Below are 23,127 nucleotides of genomic sequence, written 5' to 3'. Positions count from 1 at the left end.
GCCGAATGGCCTACTCCTGCACCTATTTTCTATGTTTCTATCTTACTCCAAGACCCAGGCCCCGATAGCATGTTGAAACAAAGAACTGCAGATGCTGGTTAATACACAAAAAGACAAAGTGCTGGAGTAACTGAGTAGGTCAGGCAGTATCTTTGGGGAAAATGGATAGGTGACGTTTCATTTCTAGTTGCGTCTGAAGAAGGGTCCCGACCCATGTACTCCAGAGATGCTGCACGACCCGTCGAGTTACTCCTGCACTTTGTGCCTTTTTTTGTAAACAAGCATCTGCAGTTCCTCGTATCTACTCTACGAAAACAGTACTATATTAAAAAAAATCTTTGTCTATATATTAAATTAAAGGATTCCTTTAATTTAAGAAATCTTTGCTTACCGTTAATATTGTGACTAATTCCCAGCCAGATCTCTCCAGTGATTCCCTGGTCCATTCTTATCTGCCTGGTTACAAAGTCATTTTCTTCTCTATCTTTTATGCTCAAAATACTAGCAGAGGAATCTAGATTTAAACAAAAGTTTGTATTTTGTTACTAACAAAGCACGATAACATTAAAAAAAATAGGAATAGGTCATTCAAACTGCCGTTCAATCTGCCGTTCAATTAGATTCAATCTCTTGTCTCAAGACAGAGAGTCAATGGTCAAGAGTGCACTTTGTCAAATGTCCCAAAACGGAATAATAAAATTCTTATTTGCAGCAGCAAAACAGACATGTAAACGTAGTACTCTGTAAACATAACAAACAACGAAAAAAATTCTCTCTATTGTAGGGAAGAAGCTGCCCCTGAACCTGGATGTTACAGTTTTTAGACTCCTCAACCTTCGCCCGCATGGCAAGAGTGAAATGAGAGCGTGGCCAGGGTGGTGAGGGTCTCTGACGATGCTGGCTTTCCCGTGAGAATCCCCTATCCTTCGATATCCAACAATCTAAATATGTCCATTCTGAACATGGAGCTACCAAGCCTGCGTAGCGCTTTTGGAATAAAGATTCACTACTTTCTGACAGATAATTCTTTTCACCTCCATCCCGTGGCCAACCATTTATTTTAAGAACACAATCCCTGGTTCCAGACACTCTAGCCCAGGGAGATATCACAGACACATCTACTCCGTCAAGCCCAGGGACAACGTTGGGTGTTTCGACGAGTACCTCTCATTTTTAAGGGCAGCACAGTGGCACAGCTGGTAGAACTGCTGCCCCATGCACCAGAGACCCGGGTTAGATCCTGACTACAGGTGCTGTCTGTGTGGAGTTTGCATATTCTCCCTGTGACCACTTAGGCTTTCTCCAGGTGCTCTGGTTCTAGCATTTTCCATACAGCTGTGCACGTTATTTAACATTAACAATGAACATTTTCAATTGTACAGAGCCTTGTAAAAATTCAATCTAAAAAATAAACTGGAAATTTTATTGCATTTAAACAAAATTGGTCTCAAAAGATTTGTAATACAAAAATCACCAAGGTGGGAAAGGTTGAAATTCAAGAGATAGGTTGCATGTATATTTTTGCTTACAAAAAAATGGACTGATAAAGTTGTTCAAAATGATTCAAATATTTAACTAGTTAGACAAGGCAAATTAATCTGCTCTGATAAGGCAACAAGAATCAATACATCAATACATTAATTTAAAACTGGAGGTAGGAGATTCTGGAGTGAAATTGGCAACAATTTTGGTAAGGTTTACCCTGCATTCAAATGCTGTGGTCACTGGGTCAAACCGAGTTCTGAAGATCAAAAGCGTTGAAAATTAGGACCGTGCAGCTGGTATGGCTGCTGCCTGAAAGTGCCAGAGACACAGGTTCGATCCTGACCTCAGGTGCTATCTGCATGTGGAGTTTACACATTCTCTCTGTGACTACTTGTGTTTCCTCCGGGTGTTCTGGTTTCCTCCCACATCCCAAGGATGTGTAGGTTTGTAGGTTAATTGGCCCTATGTAAATTGTCCCTAATGTTGGAAGTTAAAAGAAAGTGGGATGACATAGAATGAGTGTGAACCGGTGAATGATGTGGACTCGGTGGGCTGAAGGGCCCGTTTTCATGCTGTATCTAATTTTATAAACTAAACTCTTATAAACGCAAGAATATAAATCCAGCATTCTTAATCTCTCCACATGAAATAACCCATCAATCTGCTGAACTTGAAGTGCACTAGTTTTGTTGAAACATATCTAAGCTTACGAAGGGAGATAATAGTCCATTCTTCAGTAATCAATGGTCAGCATGGACTCAGTGGGCCAGAGAGAGAGTTTCCAAGGTATATCTTTCAATTCAAAATAGATTTATCTCAGGTAGAGAACAGAGAAACAACATGTAAATGCAGTAGTGGCAGGCACAGATAAGATACACCATATTTAATGTCATAAACCTGCTGGTTAAAGATTTTACCAAGATGATTACTTAGGTCCAACAATAATATCATGCAAGAGAAAGATTCCACAAGCAATAATTGCAATCAAGATTAAGCACAAACATTTTTTTGAAAACAGTAATAAATCCAATAGAACTGCAGAACCACAGAGTGTTATTTTACCTGTATCAAAGATGAAAGTAGAACATACCTAGATGCTGGCAAATTGATTTGGTTTCTTCCATGGTAAATACAGACCAGTTGTATAAACCCATGTCGAATGCATAGCAGTTGTCTTTGAACCTGATCCATGGTGATTTTCCATTTTTCTGAGGACAGGACATTGAGGTTTTTTCTGGCTGTGTTGAAGATTTTTCTGCAAAAGGATATTTTCAAATTTTAAAGGACACAGATAGGCTGTCCTTCAAAAGGTATTTAAATGTAGATTATAATAAATCAAGTTCTAATTGCTTTGATATCGAGTTAGATCAACATATTAGTATAGCCTATAAAGATTTTCCTTGTAAGCATGCTTTTGTAAGTGGCTTAGCAGCAGTGCGCAGTTTTAACGCTGCATTTGGATACATCTAGCAAAGATATTTCCCTTGATCTTTTCAGTGATACAGAATTTCCCAGAATGAAAGAGGAAAGGAAAATCATGGCAGAAGAATTGGACGGCAGAGTGCTAGAGTTGCCTTGCACCACAAGAGACCCGGGTTCAATCCCGCCTAAGGGTGATGTCTGAAAAGAGTATGTTCGTTCTCCCTGCGACCACGTGGGTTTTCCCCTGGTGCTCCAGTTTCCTCCCACACTACAAAGGCGTATAGGTTTGTAGGTTAATTAGCTTTGATAAACTTGTAAATTGTCCCTAGTGTTTAGGATAGTGCTTGTTTACGGGGACCACTGGTTGGCGCGGATTTGGTGGGCCGGTTTCCAAGCTCCATTTCTCAAGTTTAAAGAAAAGTAAATCAAATACTGCAATGCTGTAACGCTATGTTCTGCACTCTTGTATTTTTCTTTTCGCACTACCTGCTGGACCAGTGTCTGGCTTGATTGTACTCATGTACAGTATGATGTTTGGGTGACCCACAAACAAGTTTTTTTCACTGTATTTCAATATGTGACGATAATACCAATTTTTCTGTGATGAGCAAATGAGTGTTTCAAATTTCCAATTGATAATGAAAACATTGATGCTGCTTTATAGACAAGCAGCACATTCAAGAAAAATATTTAGTGGAGGTTTTGTAGTGACAATTTGTTTTAAAATGAAGCTTTTGAACGAATATGCCACAAAAATCTAAAGTCTTCAATGTGATAGAATGGAGATTGGGACAATACCCAGGTTTATGGAAGGACCATTCAGTAATCAGATAACAGCAGGTCAGAAGCTGCTCCTGAGTCTGGTGGAACATGTTCTCAAGCTTTTGCACTTCTCACTGACAGGAAAAATGAGAAGAGGCAGGTTACTGTGGTGTGTAGAAACAAGGAACTGCAGATTCTGGTTTACCAAGGAAAGACAAAGTGCTGGAGTGACTCAGCGGGTCAAGCAGCATCCCTGGAGAACATGGATCGTTGACGTTCGGGTCAGGTTCTCTCTGGCAGGGGCCAGACCCAAAACATCACCAGCCAGGTTCTCTAGAGATGTTGCCCGACCCGCAGAGTTACTCCAGCATTTTGCGTCTTTATTGTGCTGTGCAGTCAGGGTACGAGTGACAGAATGACCATATCAATGTACACCTTGCAATTGACACTCGTTCCGGTGAAGATACAACAATTTCATGTAAGTGAACAATTTCCAATAATTTTGGCAAATTAGAAATTCAGCAGCATCTCAGGATTTCCAGCAGTCTTGAGAAGTCTGAAAGAAATATCGAACTTTTGCTCCGATTTTGACAATTGTATCTTTGAAACAATGTGTAGGAAGGAACTGCAGATGCTGGTTTTGTGTTTGAAGATACACAAAAATCTTGAGTAACTCAGCGGGTCAGGCAGCATCTCTGGAGAAAAGGAATAGGTGATGCTTTGGGTCGAGAGCCTTCTTCAGCCAGAGTCAGGGGGAAAGGAGATATAGAAGGTACATAGAATAAATGAATGAAAGATATGCATAAAAGCAATGATGATCAAGGAAAGGTGTAGCCCACAATGGTTCATTGTTGGCTGTGGGGTAGGCGATAACAAATTATACAGACAATGCTTTGGTTCATACTTAAAATAGAGTGAGATGACAATACTTCCCCCCCCCCCCCCCCCGAGAATCCAGTTTGTTTGCACATTTAAAATCATGGAAAAGAGTACATTATTCACACCTTCATTCTGTGAAACATAACATATAGCTCCATCACCCATGGTGCTACAACTGGTGCGGTTCCAGAATCCTTTTGTGTCCATGTATACACAATTGCCTTTTGAATTAAGATGGGAATACTCCCAAGGTCTGTAATCTGATTTGCTTCCATCTGACCATTCGAATGTTGATCCTCCCTGGTGCAAGAAAATGAAAATTACTATTAAAGGCTTAATTGCAACAAGCTAATTATTAATAAGAGTGCACTTTCAGCTGTGGCATTAAACCGAGGCCGCATCTTCAATAGTGGAACACATTAATTTCTCCCATCAATCATTACCACAAGACAAAGATTAGCAATTCATTTGTTTTCCCTGGAATTTTATTGTACGGAAATTACTGTTAATGTAACACGAATGACTTAAGTGTCATTGTACCAAGTATCTGTACCAAATTCTCATACAGATCTAATAGATTACATTACAACAGTCTAAAATACAAAAATTACAAATTTTAAAAATTTACTTTTATTTCTCTTCAAATTTTTTGATCTTTCAGATATTGAAGAGTTGTCAAACTATAATTTGGATCTCTTCAGTTTTTTAAAATCTCTGCTGTGCGCAATTTAGACTGCCAGACTGCCTCTGATTTACTAAGGAAGTGTCTTTTGTTTTAATCCTGTCGGAATTGCCTGCACACAGAAGACAGAATTTGTTCAGAGAGATAGATCTTGACTCGGAGATATCTTATATCTTATAGTTTAAGCATACGGCGTGGAAACGGGCCCTTCGGCCCACTGAGTTCATGCTGACCAACGATCACCCGTACACTAGTTCTATCATACACATTAGGGGCGATTTACAGAAGCCAATTAACCTACAAACCTGTACGTCTTTGGGAGGAAACCTGAACGGCCGGTGAAAACCCACGTGGTCACAGGGAGAATGTTGCCCCTCAGGTTCCCATTCAAAATTTCCCCCTCACCTTAAACCTATGTCCCCTGGTTCTTGGTTCCCCTACTCTGGGTAAAAGACTGTGCATCTCCCCTATGTAGTCCCCTCAAGATCTTACATACCTCTATAAGAATACCCCTCATTATCATGTGCTCCAAGGAATAAAATCCTAGCCTGCCCAATCGTCCCTGTAGATTGGACCCTCAAGTCCTGGCAACATCCTCGTAAATCATTTTTGCACTCTTTCCAGCTTAACAACATCCTTCCGAAAGCCAATGACTAAAACTGAACACAATAATCCAAATGCGGCCTCACCAACATCTTGCACAACTGCAACATTCCACACTTTTCACAAGGAAGAATACATCCCCAGTCCAGTCTATGTAACATCTAAAGGTCAAAATTCAGACTAATGGAATGACTGAACATTAAACCTTCTGACCTATGACTGGGATCATAACAAGTATTGCAACAGAAAACAAAGCCCTCATGTAAATTGTTAAGTGCTTGCATGGATTAGACATAATGTATTTGTAGTATCTACAGAATTATCTGATCCAATTGTGAACAATGGACTTTGTCTATGGAATTGGTGCACCACAATGCTGAGAACTATATTCTGCACTTTTTATCTTCCCCATTGCTCTATCTGATGTGCCTGAGTTTGGCTTGACTGCATTTATGCATGGTACATCTGATCTTCCAACAGTATCGTATTTAGATACGTATTTAGATATTTACATAGATACATGGAAGTGCAAGGAATAGAGGAATAACGATCATGTACAGGCAGATGAGATCCGTTTCACTTGGCATCATCTTCAGCACAAACATTATGGGGTGTGTTGTACTGTTCTATGTTTTATGTTCTATCCACTGTACCTAGGTGCATATGACGATAATAAACCTAAACCTCTGTTTAAGCTAATTTTGGGTTAATACATACAGTAAACCCTCGCTATAACAGACTACGGTGGGGATGGACCGTTATTGCAGATTGTCCGCTATAACCGAGTGAGGGGGATGGGTAAAGTTTAACCCAAGACCGGGAGGGAAGACAGGCGGTGTTGCGAGGATTAAACCAATGGGGGTTTACAGGACAGGGAACTGTGGAGCTTCTGGCCCCGCATGCTGTGCACCTGGGATGGGCCCGACTCACGCCACCCTCATGCTGCTCGCTCTCTCTGTTCCCGCAACCAGAAGGTTCCGCCACATGGTGCCAGCTCACTGGCGGAAAGGGGGGGGGGGGGCGGTGCAACGGGAGTCTTGGTCCGCTATAACCAAAATTGATTATATAGAGGTCTGTTATTGCGAGGGTTTACTGTACTAGGGTTATACAGTTTAGATTACAATGGGAAATGTGCCTTTTTAGAAAACTTACATCTTGGCTGAATAAGCCAATCCAGAGAGGAAAACCATCCGACTTCACCAAGCTTTTCAGGAGCACATGCTGAGATTCGTCATAGACACTGACGAGTTGATGTTGGGACTTCTTGCATTGCTGCAATGCATCATACCAATTCATCTTCTTCTGAAGTAACATGTAAGTGTGGTTTCCATACTGCACTTTTTCTGGAAGCGGTTCAAAGTTACTTGGATCAGAATCTTAAGGAAAAAAAAGCCAAATTAAAATCTTTATATTATTCAATTATAATTTCAATATGTTATTTATACATTCCATGGAATCAATTTCAGATGAGTGAACACTAAAACAACTTATTCAATGAACATATAGCACTTGCAGACAATAAATAGCTTTTTATTCCAGCTCTTTTTAAACAATAAAATTACATCTGAATATTCACCGTAGGGACACTGCACGTTCAGATTCAAGAAAGGATTCTAAATGCTGTTTAATTGCCAGAGGTTGCTTAGCCATGATTGAATGGAGGAGTGGACTCAATGGGCCTAATTCTGCTCCTGTGACTTCTAAACTTACCATTTTCAATTTTACAAACAAAGACACTTTGAAGTATCAATTTTGTCTGTTGGAACGGATGGCTAGCCAGGTACCAAAACCCATCCATATCGAGGACGGCTGCAAGGAAACTTTGATGCGTGTTGAGAACGTTTGGTCTTCCAGAGCGCCACTTTGAAAAATGCACATAAGAACCGTCGTACCACATCATGCTTGTTCCTAACACCAAAAGAAACAGTTAACATGGATCCACGATAATAATAGAAGACTCGACATTTAAAAAACGTTTGTATTTTAATTCAGTATGAAAAAAAATCTACTTATCTGGAAGACACAAGGAACTGCAGATGCTGGTTTACAAAAAGGCACAAAGGGCTGGAGTAACTCAGCAGGTCAGGCAGCATCTTTGAGGACATGGATACGTAGTTTTTTTGGGTTGGGAAGAAAGGTCCAAATCCGAAATGTCGCCTATCCCTGTCCTTTGGAGATGTTGCCTGGCCTGTTTCGTTAATCCAAATTATCAGAAGCTTTGAAAGGTTTTCAGGAAAAGAAAATCTCTATTATATTTTGATGGAGAAATTCTTTCTTTCAACACCTACATGCTGAATTTCAATTAATCTGTCACTTAGCAGTTGACTGTAGATAATCTGCCTGTGTTCATCCCCCACGCCGAACACAAAACCCGGCAGACCGCAGCCTACAGCCCCTGCTCGTCCAACCGGAAGGATGGACCGGAAGGAGAGGGAACCGGGGTCGCACCTACTGTGCCCTCAAGGTTGGCTGCAGGAAGCTTCCCTGGGGTACAAAGGTGGACGGGCGAGGAAAGGGACGTCAAGTCCAAGAAAGGCGATGGCTGGAGGCCCGCAGCAGCCTGGTGCCTGGATTGGGCACTGCTAATCAGAACTAGAGCGTGGACTGTATTTGAAAATAGCACCAAAACATAGTGCTTCTTGCCTGCGGGTTCAATAGACTATTTCCGTGCACTTGCTAATCGAGGATGTGCTTGGGTCAGTGAGTACTGTACTGGACTGCATGCAAGAAAATAATACCACTGTGCATTTGTATGTGACAATAAATGGACTATTGAACCATTGATCTAGTTGCTGGAAAGGTTTACCAGAAAGAGATGCGAGAAAATATAACAGTGCAAAATTTAACATAGTGGACGGTAAGTTTGGGAACTCTACATGTGAAATAGAACATTCCTTTGTCATCAGCATTTTATAGCTGGGTTTTCATCTGTTGCTGGAATTCCATGAATGAGTGACAAGTTACCAACATTTTCATCCACTGGGGAATTAACCAGAAGCTCTTGCACCAAGTTCGGGTGATGGCAGGGAGAAAGACAGTAATGGCTTGAAAGGACTGGACTGGCTGCGGAGGATTATCTCTTTGTTAATTTAAATGATTGGGACTCCTTCAAATTTTCTCTGATGCACCATAGAAAGTATACTGTTGGGTTACATCGCTGCTGGTTTGGGAACCACTCTGTCCAAGACCATGAGAAATTGCAGTTTGTAGATGTACCCCAGTTTATCACAGACAAGACACCCCAACATTGACTCCATCTACACTTCATGCTACCTCAGAAGCAGCCAACCCAATCAAAGACTTGTCCCACCCTCTTTTGTCCTCCTCTCTCCCGTCCAACAGAAGACAAACAAGCTGAAAAGCACACATTACCAGACTCAGGAACAGCTTCTTGCCCTTTAGACTTTAGAGATACAGCGTGGAAACAGGCCCTCCAAGTCTGTGCTGACCAACGATCACCCCATACACTGATAGTATCTTACACACTAGGGGCAATTTACTATTTTACTGAAGCCAATTAACTTAAAAACAATTTCCCTACAAATCTACGTCTTTGGAGTGTCGGGGGAAACCGGAGCATCCGGAGAAATCCCATGCGGTAATAGGAAGAACATACAAACTGCGTACAGACAGCATCTGTAGTCAGAATCGAATGCGGGTCTTTGGAGTTGTAAGGCAACTCTACTGCTGCACCACTGTGCCACCCTTCTGTTAAGATCTTGTGATGGATCAGTCTAGCATTGCCAAGTTTCCATTGTGAATATCACTTCAGAAAGTCCATTCATTTTACTGACTTGGGTTTAGGTTTATTATCTGCCGAGTTACAGTGAAAAGCTTTATTTTGCATGCTATCCAAACAGATCAGGTAATGCTATCCATAAATACAATCAAGTCAAACTCAAGTAGATCAAAGGGGAAGATAAAGTGCAGAATATAGTTTCCAGCATTGTCGTGCAATGCTGGCAAATGTATTGCAGTGAACTATTAACTTGTCTGAAATATCTACCTCATTATATGTTGAAACACATAAGCTGTGTAAATAAGATGATCACGAGAAGAACACAATGACTGTAGCCAAACAAAACAGCAAGAAATAGATTTTGACCACATATAACAGTAGAAAGACATTTTACTACACTTACCATTATATATAACATTAAGCCACACCCACTTGTAGAGGTAACTTTGAATTTTAAGTTGTTCAATGATAAAGTTATTTTCTTCTTCACTCCTAATAGTCAACGTCTTGGAGTGTGGATCTGTTAGATAAAGATTATGAAAGTTATACTTTTTATTATCTGAATGAATTGCTTTCGTGAGAAAAAATCAAGTTCGAGGAGCTGAATTTTAGACCATTCGGCCCATCAAGTCTACTGACATTCAATCATGGCTGATCCATCAAATAATCTAGAAAAGTTAAAAGAATAAAAAAATGGTAAGTACAGATTAAATAAAGAACTAGTTTAAAAAATAAATATCCAGGCAACTATGCAAATAATGAATGAATAGAATTTAGCACATCTAAAACCACACTAGATCTCTCCTCCATATGCACTAGTTATCGTCTATAATGACAGAATGTCATGCAGAATAGTTCTTACCTAAATTCTTGCACATGGCGTGGAAAGAGCTCTCCTGAAAAAAACTTGGCTTTTCAAGATGAGCCTGAAAGGTGTAGCAATTATTTCTGAATGGTATCCATAATGCTCCTTGAATCTTATGGGGACATCTCACAGTTTCAACATCGGTCACATCTGGTTCTTGTTCTTCTGTCATGTTGAAATGTGTATTTTAAAACATGCAAGGAACTAGTTTTATAATCGGTAGATTACAAAAGCAGAGACAAGATATATAATTAACGCAAGATATCCCATTAACAATACTCCAATTCTAAAGGAAGATTTTGAAACCTTTGTCTAAATAGATCTCACTGTGGCTGGGCCTTCAAAATGATCACCAGCCTTTTGTCACATCACAATATTTTAATCAAAGATAGACACAAAGTGCTAGAGAAACTCAGCAGATCAGGCAGCATCTCTGGAGAAAAAGGATGGGTGAAGGGTTCTGACCCAAAATGTCACCTATCCTTTTTCTCCAGAGATGCTGCCTGACCCACCGAGTTACTCCAGCACTTTGTGTCTATCTTTGGTATACGGCAGCATCTGCAGTTCGTTGTTTCTACAATATTTTAATCCTCTGGTTCAGAATATTTGCACACATTGCACATTTCCTTCCTAAAGCATTTTAATTAGTTACTTTTGTTCACCTCTGGCCATATTTTGTCATTTCCCTATTGATGCTCAATATCTATTACTTTGAATGCTGTTGAGAGATAGTCCCAAGAAATAATTTGTCAAGTGAGCTTCATGTCCTCAAGGCAGGCCAAAATACTTTCCTCTTAAGTATTTGTAAAGTGTGGTGATTGGTGTAACATGGTATCTGGTAGCAAGTTTGCAAAAGAGATAAATGTTCAGGTAAATCCTGTTGCTGGTTGAGGGGCAAATATCAGAAATATTAGGACTCTTACTATTAGTTTAGTTTAGAAATACAGTATCGAAACAGGCCAGACACAGTGTTGCAGTAACTCAGCAACACTGGATGACACTGGATCATCCCTGGAAACAGACCCTTCGCCCACCGAGTCCATGCCGACCATAGATCACCTGTTCACACTAGTTCAAGGTTATCTCACTTTCGCATCCACTCCCTGCACACTAGGGGCAATTACAACTTGGTTGGTATTCACTGAATAGTGCTATACCCAAGATACTGAATTTCTAACCGATCCAAAAAATTGGCACCCATACCCACTGAAAATGCTTGGTATGCTTTTTGCTGTAAGTTGGGATACTTACTTTGTTGAACATGACAAAGGGCACCTTGCAAAACTGAATCACAGCCCAATGTTTTCCAATACCCATCCACATCCATGTACACACAATTATCAGTAGGGGTCGAGTCATCCATGCTCCAATGGCTGTATGTTGTATGCCTTCCATCAGCCCAGCGGAAGTATAATCCATCCTGATATCGAAAACAAAACACAACATTTTATGTTATTTGACATAATGAAGAAGGGTCTCGACCCGAAACGTCACCCATTCCTTCTCTCCAGAGATACTGCCTGACCCGCTGAGTTACTCCAGCATTTTGTGATATAATCAAAACACATTCTCAGTTTCACTGACTTACATCCACAGCAACAGAAAGCACACGGCACAGAATTCACATTTATCCAGTTTTTATCAATTCCAGAAATGCAAACCAATAATTGGTGTAATAAAAGAACATCTGGCAGCAAAGTTGCAAAATAAACAAAGGTCTCTGATAAATCTTGGTGCTAGATGATTGGCAAATATCAGAAATATTAAGACTCTTAGTTTTGTAAGCATGTAAACAGGCCCTTCAGTCCACCAAGACCACGCCGACTGATCACCCGTTCACACTAGTTCTACGTCATCCCATTTCCTCATCCACTTTCGACACAAGGGTTCACTAACTCTCGTCGGAAAATGAACTAAACATGAACAATGTCTCATGGGCTTTGTTGGGGTTTCTGTTGTCAATAAGAGAGTTGGGAAAGTGAACACTAACATTGGATTTATGGTTCCAAACAGTGTGCTTCTGACGGTGATTTTTGGCTGTGAGACATGAAATTCATGAGGATTCACCAGAGTTTCTGCCTTGTTACACTTTCCAAGAAATCTGCCAAGTAGTCATCTTGTCTACAGCCTTTATGTGCCAAGGAGATTAACAGCTATTATTGTACTGAACTGTAGAGCTTCATAAGGATGGGCATTTTGAAAGGATTATAATTTTCCTTATGTTGGGGTTATCAGTTTTCAGTAAGATAGATATGCAGCAAACAATCAAAGGTTAAAACACCAAAATGGAGGAACCCAAGATGGATGAAGATTGCATTCTCATTTTTGGAAAACATGTTCCGTTTCGAGACCTTTTGTCATTTTAATAGTGATTTACAACATCTGTGACTATTACTAAAGAAATAAACATTTCCATTTCGAAATGAGTTTACTTACCTTCTTGGATGAAACTGAGCATTTTTTTAAATGGTGCTCGAGTATTAAATGGCTTCTCGAAACCTATGCTCGTTTTCCCACTGGATAAAAATATAATTGGAAATTGACGATAGGAACTTACATCTTGGCTATAGAGTCCGATCCACACTCTATGTCCAAGCGAGCTGACAGTAACCGTGAGGAAGGCTTGATGGTAGGGGTTAGTGATGCTGACCAATTTGTAACCATTCTTTTGACATTCTGTTAGGGATTCCTCCCAAGTTAGGTTTTTCTTGATTATTATGTAAGTATGGTTCAGAAAATTCAAGGTGTCATTTAAATTTTGAGTTGTCCGATTGACAGAACCTGCCAAAAGAAAACATCAGAAGTTCATAAGTTATAGGAGCAGAATTAGGCCATTTGGCCCATCAAGTCTACTCCATCATTCAATCATGCCTGATCTACCTTTTCCTCTCAACCCCATTCTCCTGCCTTCTTCCCATAACTCCTGACATCTTTACTAATCAAGAATCTGTCAATCTCTGCCTTAAAAAAATCCATTGACAGTTGTCTGTGGCAAAGAAATTACCAGTGACAGCTCATGAAGTGATAAGTAATGTTTTAAGCTCCTGATTGAATGTTACCCAATTTTACGTAGAACAATGAAAAGTTTAGGTTGTGTTTGTTATTGCCATGAGTACCGACGTACAGTGTAAAACTTTGTTGTGCATGCTATCTAAACAGATCAGATAATATCACACATCACTAAATTCTAGCGAAATTCAAGTAGTGCATTGTAGTGCACCAATTCTGTAAACAAAGTCCAATGTCCACAATGGAGTACAGGTGAATTGGACAGTACAGTAGCTTAAGAATGAATTAGTTTAATTCTTCCCAAACAACATTATCCCACTCGCACCCAAGATGGTGGCACAGGAACGCAGCGGTAGAACTGCTGCCTCACAGCGCCAGAAACCTGGGATCGATTTTGACTACGGGTACAGTCTTTACAGAGTTTGCAAGTTCTCCCAGTGACCGCATGGGTTTTCGCCAGGTGCTCCGGTTTCCTCCCACATTTCAAAGACGTGCGGGTTTATATGTTAATTGGCTTCTGTAAATTGTTCCCGCTGTGTAGGATAGTGTTAGTGTATGGGGTGATCGTTGGTCGGCATGGACTCAGTGGGCTGAAGGACCTATTTCCACCCTGTATCTTTAAAGTCTGAAGTAAAGTGTAAAGTCAAGTTAAAAGTATGTTGTTGAAATACAGGTTCAATGTGTGTTTACGATTGGTGGGAAATGTGTAAGAAATAAAAAGTACTAGACCAAGTGGACCTGTTGGGCCCAAACCTGTCCTGCATTGGTGCAGCACCCTCTCCTCCCCTTCTCCTTCCCCCTCCCTCCTTTCCCCCCCCCCATCCCCTCTCTCCTACCCCTCCACCCTCTTCCCCTCCCCTCCCACGCCACCCCCCTCAACACCCCTTTTCCTCCCTCCTCCTCCCTCCCTCCCTAGGAGATAGATTTAAATTTTAAAATGTGAATAACTTAAAAAATATAACAACGATTTCAATGAAACTTCTTCCATTAGCACCAAAGGGATGACGGTAAGGTGGGCCGATAAGTTACGCGATTGTGTACCATTTTGGCTGTAGTTCAGGAACAAACAAACAAGAGTTTTCGTATATAGATATACCTTGACGTTTTTGGCACACAGCAGTGATTTGCTGATCCTCACACACTACAAAATCCCATCTGCCAATGTATGAACTGTGAGCCTCATTGAGTAGCAGAACACATCGTTTTTCGAGATGAAAGAACTGAAAACAAAATTCACAATAAAGCAGTAGAATCTTTCTGAATTACAAAGTTGCAGTTTCTCATCTTCTGTTGAACATTAATTAATCCGTTTGAGGCAGCTTTTTCTTTAAAGTCGTGAAGTGCTGGACGAGCGGGTCAAGCCGCATCTCTGGAGAACATGGCTAAGTGACGTTACGGTCGCGCAGGGTATCGTCCTGAATTGTCACCTATTCATGTTCTTCACAGATGTTGTCTGACCCAGAGTTACTCTCCAGCACTTTGTCTTTTTTTTTAATCCAGCACCTGCAGTTCTTTTCTTTCACGTATTTCTTAAACTAGTTTTGCACCAATTTTATCAGAAAAAGAAAATTAATTTCAATGCAAGAAAACTGAAAGAGTAAAAGATGAAAGGTCCAGATCTGAAATATTTATCTGACTTTCCTCTTCATAGATTCATGGTAACGAACGGGATTATATTGTGGAGGTTCATTGGAAGTCATGTAAAGAACTAAAGAATTCCAGAGGATAGAATCCAGGTTTGTCTCACCTCTCTTTATAGCTAATACCCTCTAATCCAGGCAGCAAACTGGCACACGGCAGCACAGTGGGTTTCCTCTAGTGCTCATTCCAAAGACGTGCGGGTTTGTAGGGTAATTGGCTCTCTGTAAAATGCCTGGAGTGTGTAGGGAGTGGATGAGAAAGTGGGATAACATAGAACTAGTGTGAATGGATGATCGATGGTCGGTGTGGACTCGGTGGGCCGGAGGACCCCTTTCCATGCTAATCGCTAAACTAAACCTCTTGGGACCATTTTAAACTGCAAAATTTACAAAGCATTTTACTTACATCTAAATCTAGCTCCATCTCAACTCTAAATGATGAGAGCCAATTGGAGTAATCAACAGGTCTTCCTGTCACCCAAACATTGTTTCCAATTCCATTTGAAGGCTGCATACCAAGCCAGATGCTTTGTGGCAGTGGCGGTAAATGAGATACAATAAAATCTGTTAATAGAAAGATGCAAACAGATTTGAGAACAGCTTCAGTCAATAAAACAAAAACAATTCTAATAAGTGTGATCAGTGCTTTATTTTTCTAGATATGAAGATGCCAGGACAGATTTTGTTCCTTACTGTTGGTGGCTATGGTAGATATTGTTCTATTTCAAAGTTTGGGAATGCTGCCCAATGTTCTGGCACACAGCAGTGATCTGCTGTTCCTCACAAACAGTTTTTTTCACAAATTCAACTCTCAAAGTCAATACCATGACATACTTGCCATGGGGTTGGTTTTGAGGCAATTGTCAGGACATGCCTGGCATTTGGCAGCCAGCCTAAACTTTGAGATTGCCAACTGTCAGCATATCTAATTTAAGGATCTGACCGCCTAATTTAATTAATACAATTTAAAAAACTTTAGTGATCTTTTTGTTATCGCAAAAATATGTTAAACTTGTTTTAAAACTTTTTAGATGTGGTACGGGCGAGTACTGTCACACACTAAAGCACCGCATGTGGCTAACAATATTATTTCATACTCATCTTCCCCCTTCAACTCTCAAAGTCAATAACATGGTGTATTTTCCATCTGGGTTGGTTTTGAGGCAATTATAACTTGCGTATCATTTGGCAGCCGGCCTATACTTTGAGATCACCAACTTACAGCTCTTAAAATTTGGAGATACATTTTTATAAGTCAAAATTGAAAAGTTATTTATAAATTTCGACATGGCATCTGAAACGTAGCGACTCTTGTGTACTAACTCAGTGTGGTCTGCTGCTTTGTATTCTTCTATTTAGTATGATTGTGCCTAACGTGTAGTAAGAATATTACTGAACTGCATGTAAAGAATTTCACTTTACTTCGGTACACAATAAAGTACCACTGCTTTTCTCGCTTTCAGCTCTCTCCCCTCCCCCACACTCCGTACTTTCAGTCTGAAGGATCCCAACTCAAACATCACCCATTATCTCCTGAGATGCTGCTTGATCACCACCGGGTGGCGCCAGCAATGGCTGCCTCGCCAACAGTCTATCTGTCCCTTCCTTCGCTGTTGTTTCTTTAGTGTGTGTTAAATGTATGTTTTTAGTGTTCTCCAGCTTGTTTTATGTGGGGGTGGTGAGGGAAGCTTTTTAAAAATCTCTTGCCTCAATGGAGATGCGATTTTTTTATCATATCTCATCTCCATCCGCACTGCGGCCTAACATCGTGGAGTTGGCGGCCTTTGTTGGAGACCGACTTCAGGAGCTCCAACTGCGGGAACCTGTGGGACTTGAACATCGTGAGCTGGCGATCCCTTTGCCAGGGATCAACTTCTGAGCACCAACTGCGCGAGCCTGCGGACATTAACATCGTGGAGCTAGCGGTCTCTGGTTAGAGACCGACTTCGGGAGCTCCAAGCCGCAGGAGCTTCGACCGCCCCGACGCAGGGGCTTTGATCGCCCCGACTGCGGATGGTTCACTGAACTGCATGTAAAGAATTTCACTTTACTTGGGTACACGTGACAATAAAGTACCATTGCTTTTCTCGCTTTCAGCTCTCCCCCCTCCCCCACACTCCCTACTTTCAGTCTTAAGGATCCCAACTCAAACATCACCCATCCTTTATCTCCAGAGATGCTGCTTGACCGCGGGAGAAAAATGAGGGAGGAGGATTAGACTTTGTTGCCTTCCAACACAGTGATGAATGTGGAATCCGCTGTGGTGGATGTTTATGTTAACTTTTATGTAGTTGTGTGTCTTGTTGCTTTTTTTTAGTATGGCTGTATGGTAATAAGAATATCAGTGGTACATGTGACAATAAAAGAGCTTTGAAACCTTTGATCCTCTGCTTTGTGTCTAGCTTTGGTATAAACCAGCATTTGCAGTTCCTTGTTTCTACCACTGAACCATGTATTGGAGACACATGGCAAGAATGCTCCCTGCTGGCCTAGATTGATATTTCAGCCATCTGGAACACTTTGGTACAAAAAGTTGTTTTAAAAATTTGGTCATTTTCCTGCTGAACCCTTTTTGTTCGGTGCTTTGGAAAATAAATTACAAATATTGCCGTCTCAATTTAAATGAACTGTGCCTTGCTCGGCAGTTTCTTGGAAGCACTGATAACCCATGCTTGTTTTAATCTTCATCTCCCAACTACATGGTTCAAGAGTCAAGAGAGTCAAGAGTTTTCTTGTCTTACTTACTGAAACATAAGAATTAAATTCTTACTTGCAGCAGCACAACATGTTTGCAACACAGTACTCAATATATAATATAATAAACAAACATAAAAAAGTTAATAAATTAAAAACCCAACATAGTGCAAAAGAACACTATCAATTTCACTTCAACTAAAGCTTTGTAGGACAATCAAAAGCAGCAGTGTGTTTCAAGAGAAACAGTGTTGGAGGAACTCAGCAAGTTAGGCAGCATCTGTGGAGGGAAAAGGAACGTTTTGAGTAGGGACAATTCTTCAGACCAAACGTAGAAAGGGGGAAGAAAGCTGGTAAAGAGATGTGGGCAGGACAAAGGCAGGGAGGAATTGATTGGCAGATGGGTGGAGTAAGTAACAAAGGACACAGAAGGGCGTCAGGTAAGGAGAGAAGGGGAGTGAAATGTAAATATAGGTGGATGGGGTAAGGGGAGGGATTAGAGGGAAATGAGAGACTAGAGGGAAATGAGGGACTCGAGAATGGGAGATGGGTATGAAGGAGAGGAATGAAGCAGGGTGACTGGTGGGTGATAGTGGGAGAAAAAGGTGTGGGAGACAGAGTAACAAGAGTGGGGGCAAGGGGAGTATTACTTGAAATTGGAGAATTCAATGTTCATACTGTGGGTTGTCAGCTACCCAAGCGGTCAGTGCATGAAGAGCTGACAGGTTTGTTTCTACTGCCGACAGCTGCTTTCATCTTTTCTTTTCCACAAGGTCTACACTTTAAACCCAAAACACCACCTATCCATGTTCTCCAGAGATGCTGTCTGACCCGCTGAATTATTCCCAGGACTTTGCATCTTTATTTTGGTAAGCCAGCACCTGCAATTCCTTTTGTCTACATAAATTTGTTTGTTTTTTATTCCGTACTATCGAGGAAACATAGAACATAGGTGCAGGAGTAGGCCATTCGGCCCTTCGAGCCTGCACCGCCATTCAATATGATCATGGCTGATCATCCAGCTCAGTATTAGTTTCATTCTACATCCTGACTTTGTCTCTTCATCATTCTCCTACACTGTCCCTCTGGCTGCGGGACTGCTGATGGGTGCCTCTCGCCGTGCACACATTCTTTCCTGATAGACTGCTCCAAAAGTTTAGCTTAGAGATACATTTCTCAATAGGATTCGACTCATAACCCACCTTGTTCGATGGAATTGGCTATAGTTGGCAAGGTACCCCCAAGGCTCTGACAGACACGTTGTCCATGTTCCCATGAAAGATGTCGTGGCTTTATAAAGTTGTAGCACTGGGATCAAATAAGTTAAAAGTTATATCAATATAATTTTGTTACTTCCATAGAATCCTACTTTATCCTTGGATAATGTAGCCTGTTTGATTGGGACACCATCAACCAGTCTAAGCATTTGAAAGGCTCCAGAACAGCAATGGACAGCATAAATTGGTCACTGTCACAACACAATCACAGAAACATACAAAAATAGGTGCAGGAGTAGGCCATTCGAGCCAGCACCGCCATTCAATATGATCATGGCTCATCATCTAAAATCAGTACTTCCTTCCTGCTTTTTCCCCATATCCCTTGATTCCTTTAGCCCCAAGAGCTAAATTTAACTCTCTCTTGAAAACATCCAGTGAATTAGCCTCCACGGCCTTCTGTGGCAGATAATTCCACAGATTCACAACTCTCCGGGTGAAAAAGATTTTCCTTATCCGAGTCCTAAATGGCCTACCTGTTATTCTTAAACTGTGGCCCCTGGTTCTGGACTCCGCCAACATCGGGAACTTTTTTCCTGCATCTAGCCTGTCCAATCCTTTAAGAATTTTATGTTTCTATAAGATCCCCTCTCATCCTTCTAAATTCCAGTGAATACAAGCCCAGTCGACCCATTCTTTCAACATATGTCAGTCCTGCCATCCCAGGAATTAACCTGGTGAACCTATGCTGCACTCCCTCAATAGCAATAATGTCCTTCCTCAAATTATGAGACCAGAATTGCACACAATACTCTAGGTGCGGTCTCACCAGGGCCCTTTACAACTACAGTAGGTTCTCCTTGCTCCTAAACTCAACCCTCGCAATGAAGGTCAACATGCCATTACCTTTCTTCACCGCCTGCTGTACCTGCACGCTTACTTTCAGTAATCAAGATTATTTTCCAAACCAAAAATAGCAACAGGCAGCTTTCCCTCTAAAGTCAACACAGTATCCTCATTTGAAAATACATTCTTCTTTATCATCACTGCAGTCAAAAATTGAAATAAAATTGCCCAACGATACAGATGGTAGACTTCTCCCAAGAACTGCAATAATTGGACAGTTTACTACCACACTGTGGCGGCACAGAGGTGAGGTGTTATCTCACGGCGCTGGAGACCCGCGTTCGATCCTGACCTCGGGTTCTGTCTGTGCACAATTTGTATGTATTCCCTGTGACCATGAGGGCTTTCTCCAGGTGCTCCGGTTTTCTCTCACATTCCAAAACCATGTGGGTTTGTATGTCAATTGGCCTCTGTAAATTGCCCCTGGTGTGTTGGATGCGTAAGTGGGATAACATAGAACTAGTGTGAACAATGGTTGGCATGGACTCCACGTTGTATTTCTAAACTAAACTATTACCCTCAACAGCATTTGGGAAGAGTGACCAATGTTTTCAACCGAACAAAGGATTTAAAAGAAAATTCCCTCCAGAGAATGTCTGACCTCCGAATTCCTCCAGCACTTTTTGCAAAACAAGGCTTTTCTATTTTTCTCTACCGTGGCAGAGATTTTCAGGACTTCCCACCCATGAGTGTGAGCAATGGCCCATGTAAATGGCAAGGCATGGATTAACTGTTTTACATCTGCATAAGGCATGACTAACAGCAACTTTCCAGAGGCCAGCTTTGTCAGGAGCAGCCCTTTTTACCATGCTTTTTCAATTGTTCGAGGCAACACACTGAAGAACCATAGGGTGACCAGGATTCTCTGAGATCCAAGCCACTAGGAAAATGGAGATGCACGAGAAACAATCTCTTTGAAAGATCTAAAACACCAATCATATGAAACGGAAAAATCTGGAGGGTTCGAGCCAATGCACTGAAGATTTTATCTAACAAGAGTAATTAGTACCGAAACACTGCAAAATGGAGATAAAGGACAGATCTGGTCAATTACTGATATTTAGCATACAACCTTATTTCTGTATTAATCTGATGCATAACCCAAAATATCAGTATGTTTCCCAGTCAAATGAAAATTCCATTGAACACTAGAAATAAGAGCTCTTATTCCTAAATATAGAACCTGGAACAGTACCGCACAAAAACAGGTCTTTCGGCCCACAATGTCTGTGCCAAACATGATACTCAGACCATCTCTTAGCAACCTGTGCATATTCCATATCCTTCCATACGCTGCATATCCAGAAGCTATCCAAAAGCCTCAAAAGCCATAATCGTATCTGCCTCAACCACCAACCCTGGCAGCGTGTTCCTGGGAATCACAAACCTCAGTGTAAAAAATAGTTGCCCCGCACGTCTCCTTTGAACTTTGCCCCTCATTTTGAAGCTATGGCCTCGAGCATTTAATTTTTCCATCCTGTGGAAATAGTTCTGACTGTCCACCCTATCTATGCCTCTCATTTTTATATACATATATAGTTTTATACAAGTTTAATGTGACACTTAAAAGAAAGCTCCTTGACTTACATTATCGCCAAAGGGGATCCAATCACCTGTACATGGACTATCCTTATCACCAGTTTCAGGAGACCATGGCTCCAGTGACGATATATTGAGCTTTTGACAAATAAATGGAAGGCGTCTGAAGCAGTCAATATGTTCATGATATTCTGTGGGGGGGAAGACTAGAATGTTAAAGACAAAGCATTAGAATTTGATCTCACAATCCTAAAACTGCTTTTGAAAATCACGTTAATCTAGAGTAGAGCAACCTTGGACACATTTCCCTCGGGAAATACAACTGACGTTTTCTTCTTCTCCTCCCTCACTCTTTTACTGGTGTAGACCCCCTTCCTCCCACCTCAAACGACATCATGGAACATGCAAAATTCATCAAAGGCTGGTCCAGAAGGTCTTGGTGGACTGAGCACAGGTGTTTGCAAAATGGTCGCCTAGTCTACGTTTGGTCGCATTGCTGTAAAGGATGCCATGTCGGCTGCACCAGATGAGATTCGAGGTAGTGCATGTGAACCTGCCCCTCATATGCTGGGGTTCCCTGGGTTGTGCAGGCATTTGCAGAATGTACACATGCCTATAAAACCCCTCTTCTACCTTCTGCCTGGGACACCTGGTTCTTGGCACAATGGAACCCCATGACCCCTTTGCAACAAGAATGTTCCTTCTTTGGGCACTGTTGCTCAGTAAACTCAACAATTTCCTGCAAGCATTCTCTCACCTATCTCCCACCAAATGTAGCATCATTCACCCAGCATTACAAGAGCAAGACCCATAACAAGTTTTAATGCCAAAATAAGGGCCAGGGATTTGCTGAGTTGGGCCCTTTGAAGAATGTTGAGAAATAGACGGAAGGCCTGGGCCTTCACAGAATTATTTGTGGCCAGGAAAGTCTAGAGTTGAGAATGCTATAGGAATTTGTGTGGGCAAAGAGAGAAATGGAGGAGACATCCATTTAGGAATTGAGGAAATCACCCTACACAAAGAAAAGTAAGCATGTCAAAGTCCCTACCACAGGGAGTGGTTAAAGCAAATACAGGGTAGTTTGCGGTAATCTAGAGGGAGGATAGAACACTGTGCATATCTCCAAAGACCTGTCTTGGGCCCAGCACATTGATGCAATCATAAAGTAAGCCAATTTACTTCCTTAGAGGTTTGAGGAGATTCAATATGTTGTCAAATACTCTCTCGATCTTTGACGGGTGTACAATAGAGCATATTGACTCATGGCATGGTTCAGCAACTTGAACCTCCAGGAACAAAGGAGATTACAGAGAGTGGTGAACATTACGTAGTCAATCACAAGGGATCTGTAAGAGGCATTGCCTCAAAAAGGCAGCCAATATCAAAGGCCGACAACACCCTGGCTACCCTCTCATTACACCTGCCATCGGGATGAAAGTATAGGGGCCCGAAAACCATGACCACCCGGTTCTAAGAGTAGTTTCTTCCCAACAGCCATCAGGCTCCTGAATATACACAACAATAACCTCAACTATAAACTTCCATGTTCTTTCTTTGGTTGCATTAAGGATTTGGGGGATTTTTTTGCACTAGTACTATGGTTATTAATTTGTTGAAGTTTTGTTTATTATACTTTATCTGTGTGTACTGCATTTACAGGCTTGTTATCCTGCTGCAGTAAGAAT

General features: G+C 41.3%; 1 protein-coding gene across 2 annotated transcripts in view; it reads right to left on the bottom strand.

Moving 5' to 3' along the window:
- ly75 (lymphocyte antigen 75) overlaps positions 1–23,127 on the bottom strand; it is an 89,463-nt gene that overhangs the window by 5,628 nt on the left and 60,708 nt on the right. Inside the window, exons 21-33 of one of the 2 annotated variants that reach the window (XM_078403836.1) lie at positions 21,491–21,648; positions 18,983–19,088; positions 15,493–15,650; positions 14,543–14,666; positions 12,995–13,218; positions 11,689–11,857; positions 10,435–10,602; positions 9,976–10,092; positions 7,544–7,741; positions 6,986–7,209; positions 4,674–4,848; positions 2,576–2,740; positions 392–514 (exon numbers count right to left, since the gene is read on the bottom strand). In XM_078403836.1, coding sequence (XP_078259962.1) covers positions 392–514; positions 2,576–2,740; positions 4,674–4,848; positions 6,986–7,209; positions 7,544–7,741; positions 9,976–10,092; positions 10,435–10,602; positions 11,689–11,857; positions 12,995–13,218; positions 14,543–14,666; positions 15,493–15,650; positions 18,983–19,088; positions 21,491–21,648 — 2,109 coding nt within the window. The remainder of the gene's footprint in view (positions 1–391; positions 515–2,575; positions 2,741–4,673; positions 4,849–6,985; positions 7,210–7,543; positions 7,742–9,975; positions 10,093–10,434; positions 10,603–11,688; positions 11,858–12,994; positions 13,219–14,542; positions 14,667–15,492; positions 15,651–18,982; positions 19,089–21,490; positions 21,649–23,127) is intronic. The other variant, XM_078403837.1, reaches the window with a different exon arrangement.

Source organism: Rhinoraja longicauda, chromosome 8 (genome assembly GCF_053455715.1).
Source record: "Rhinoraja longicauda isolate Sanriku21f chromosome 8, sRhiLon1.1, whole genome shotgun sequence".
In the NCBI taxonomy this organism is placed as follows: Eukaryota; Metazoa; Chordata; class Chondrichthyes; order Rajiformes; family Arhynchobatidae; genus Rhinoraja; species Rhinoraja longicauda.
This window is presented reverse-complemented; position numbering and strand designations above follow the sequence as displayed.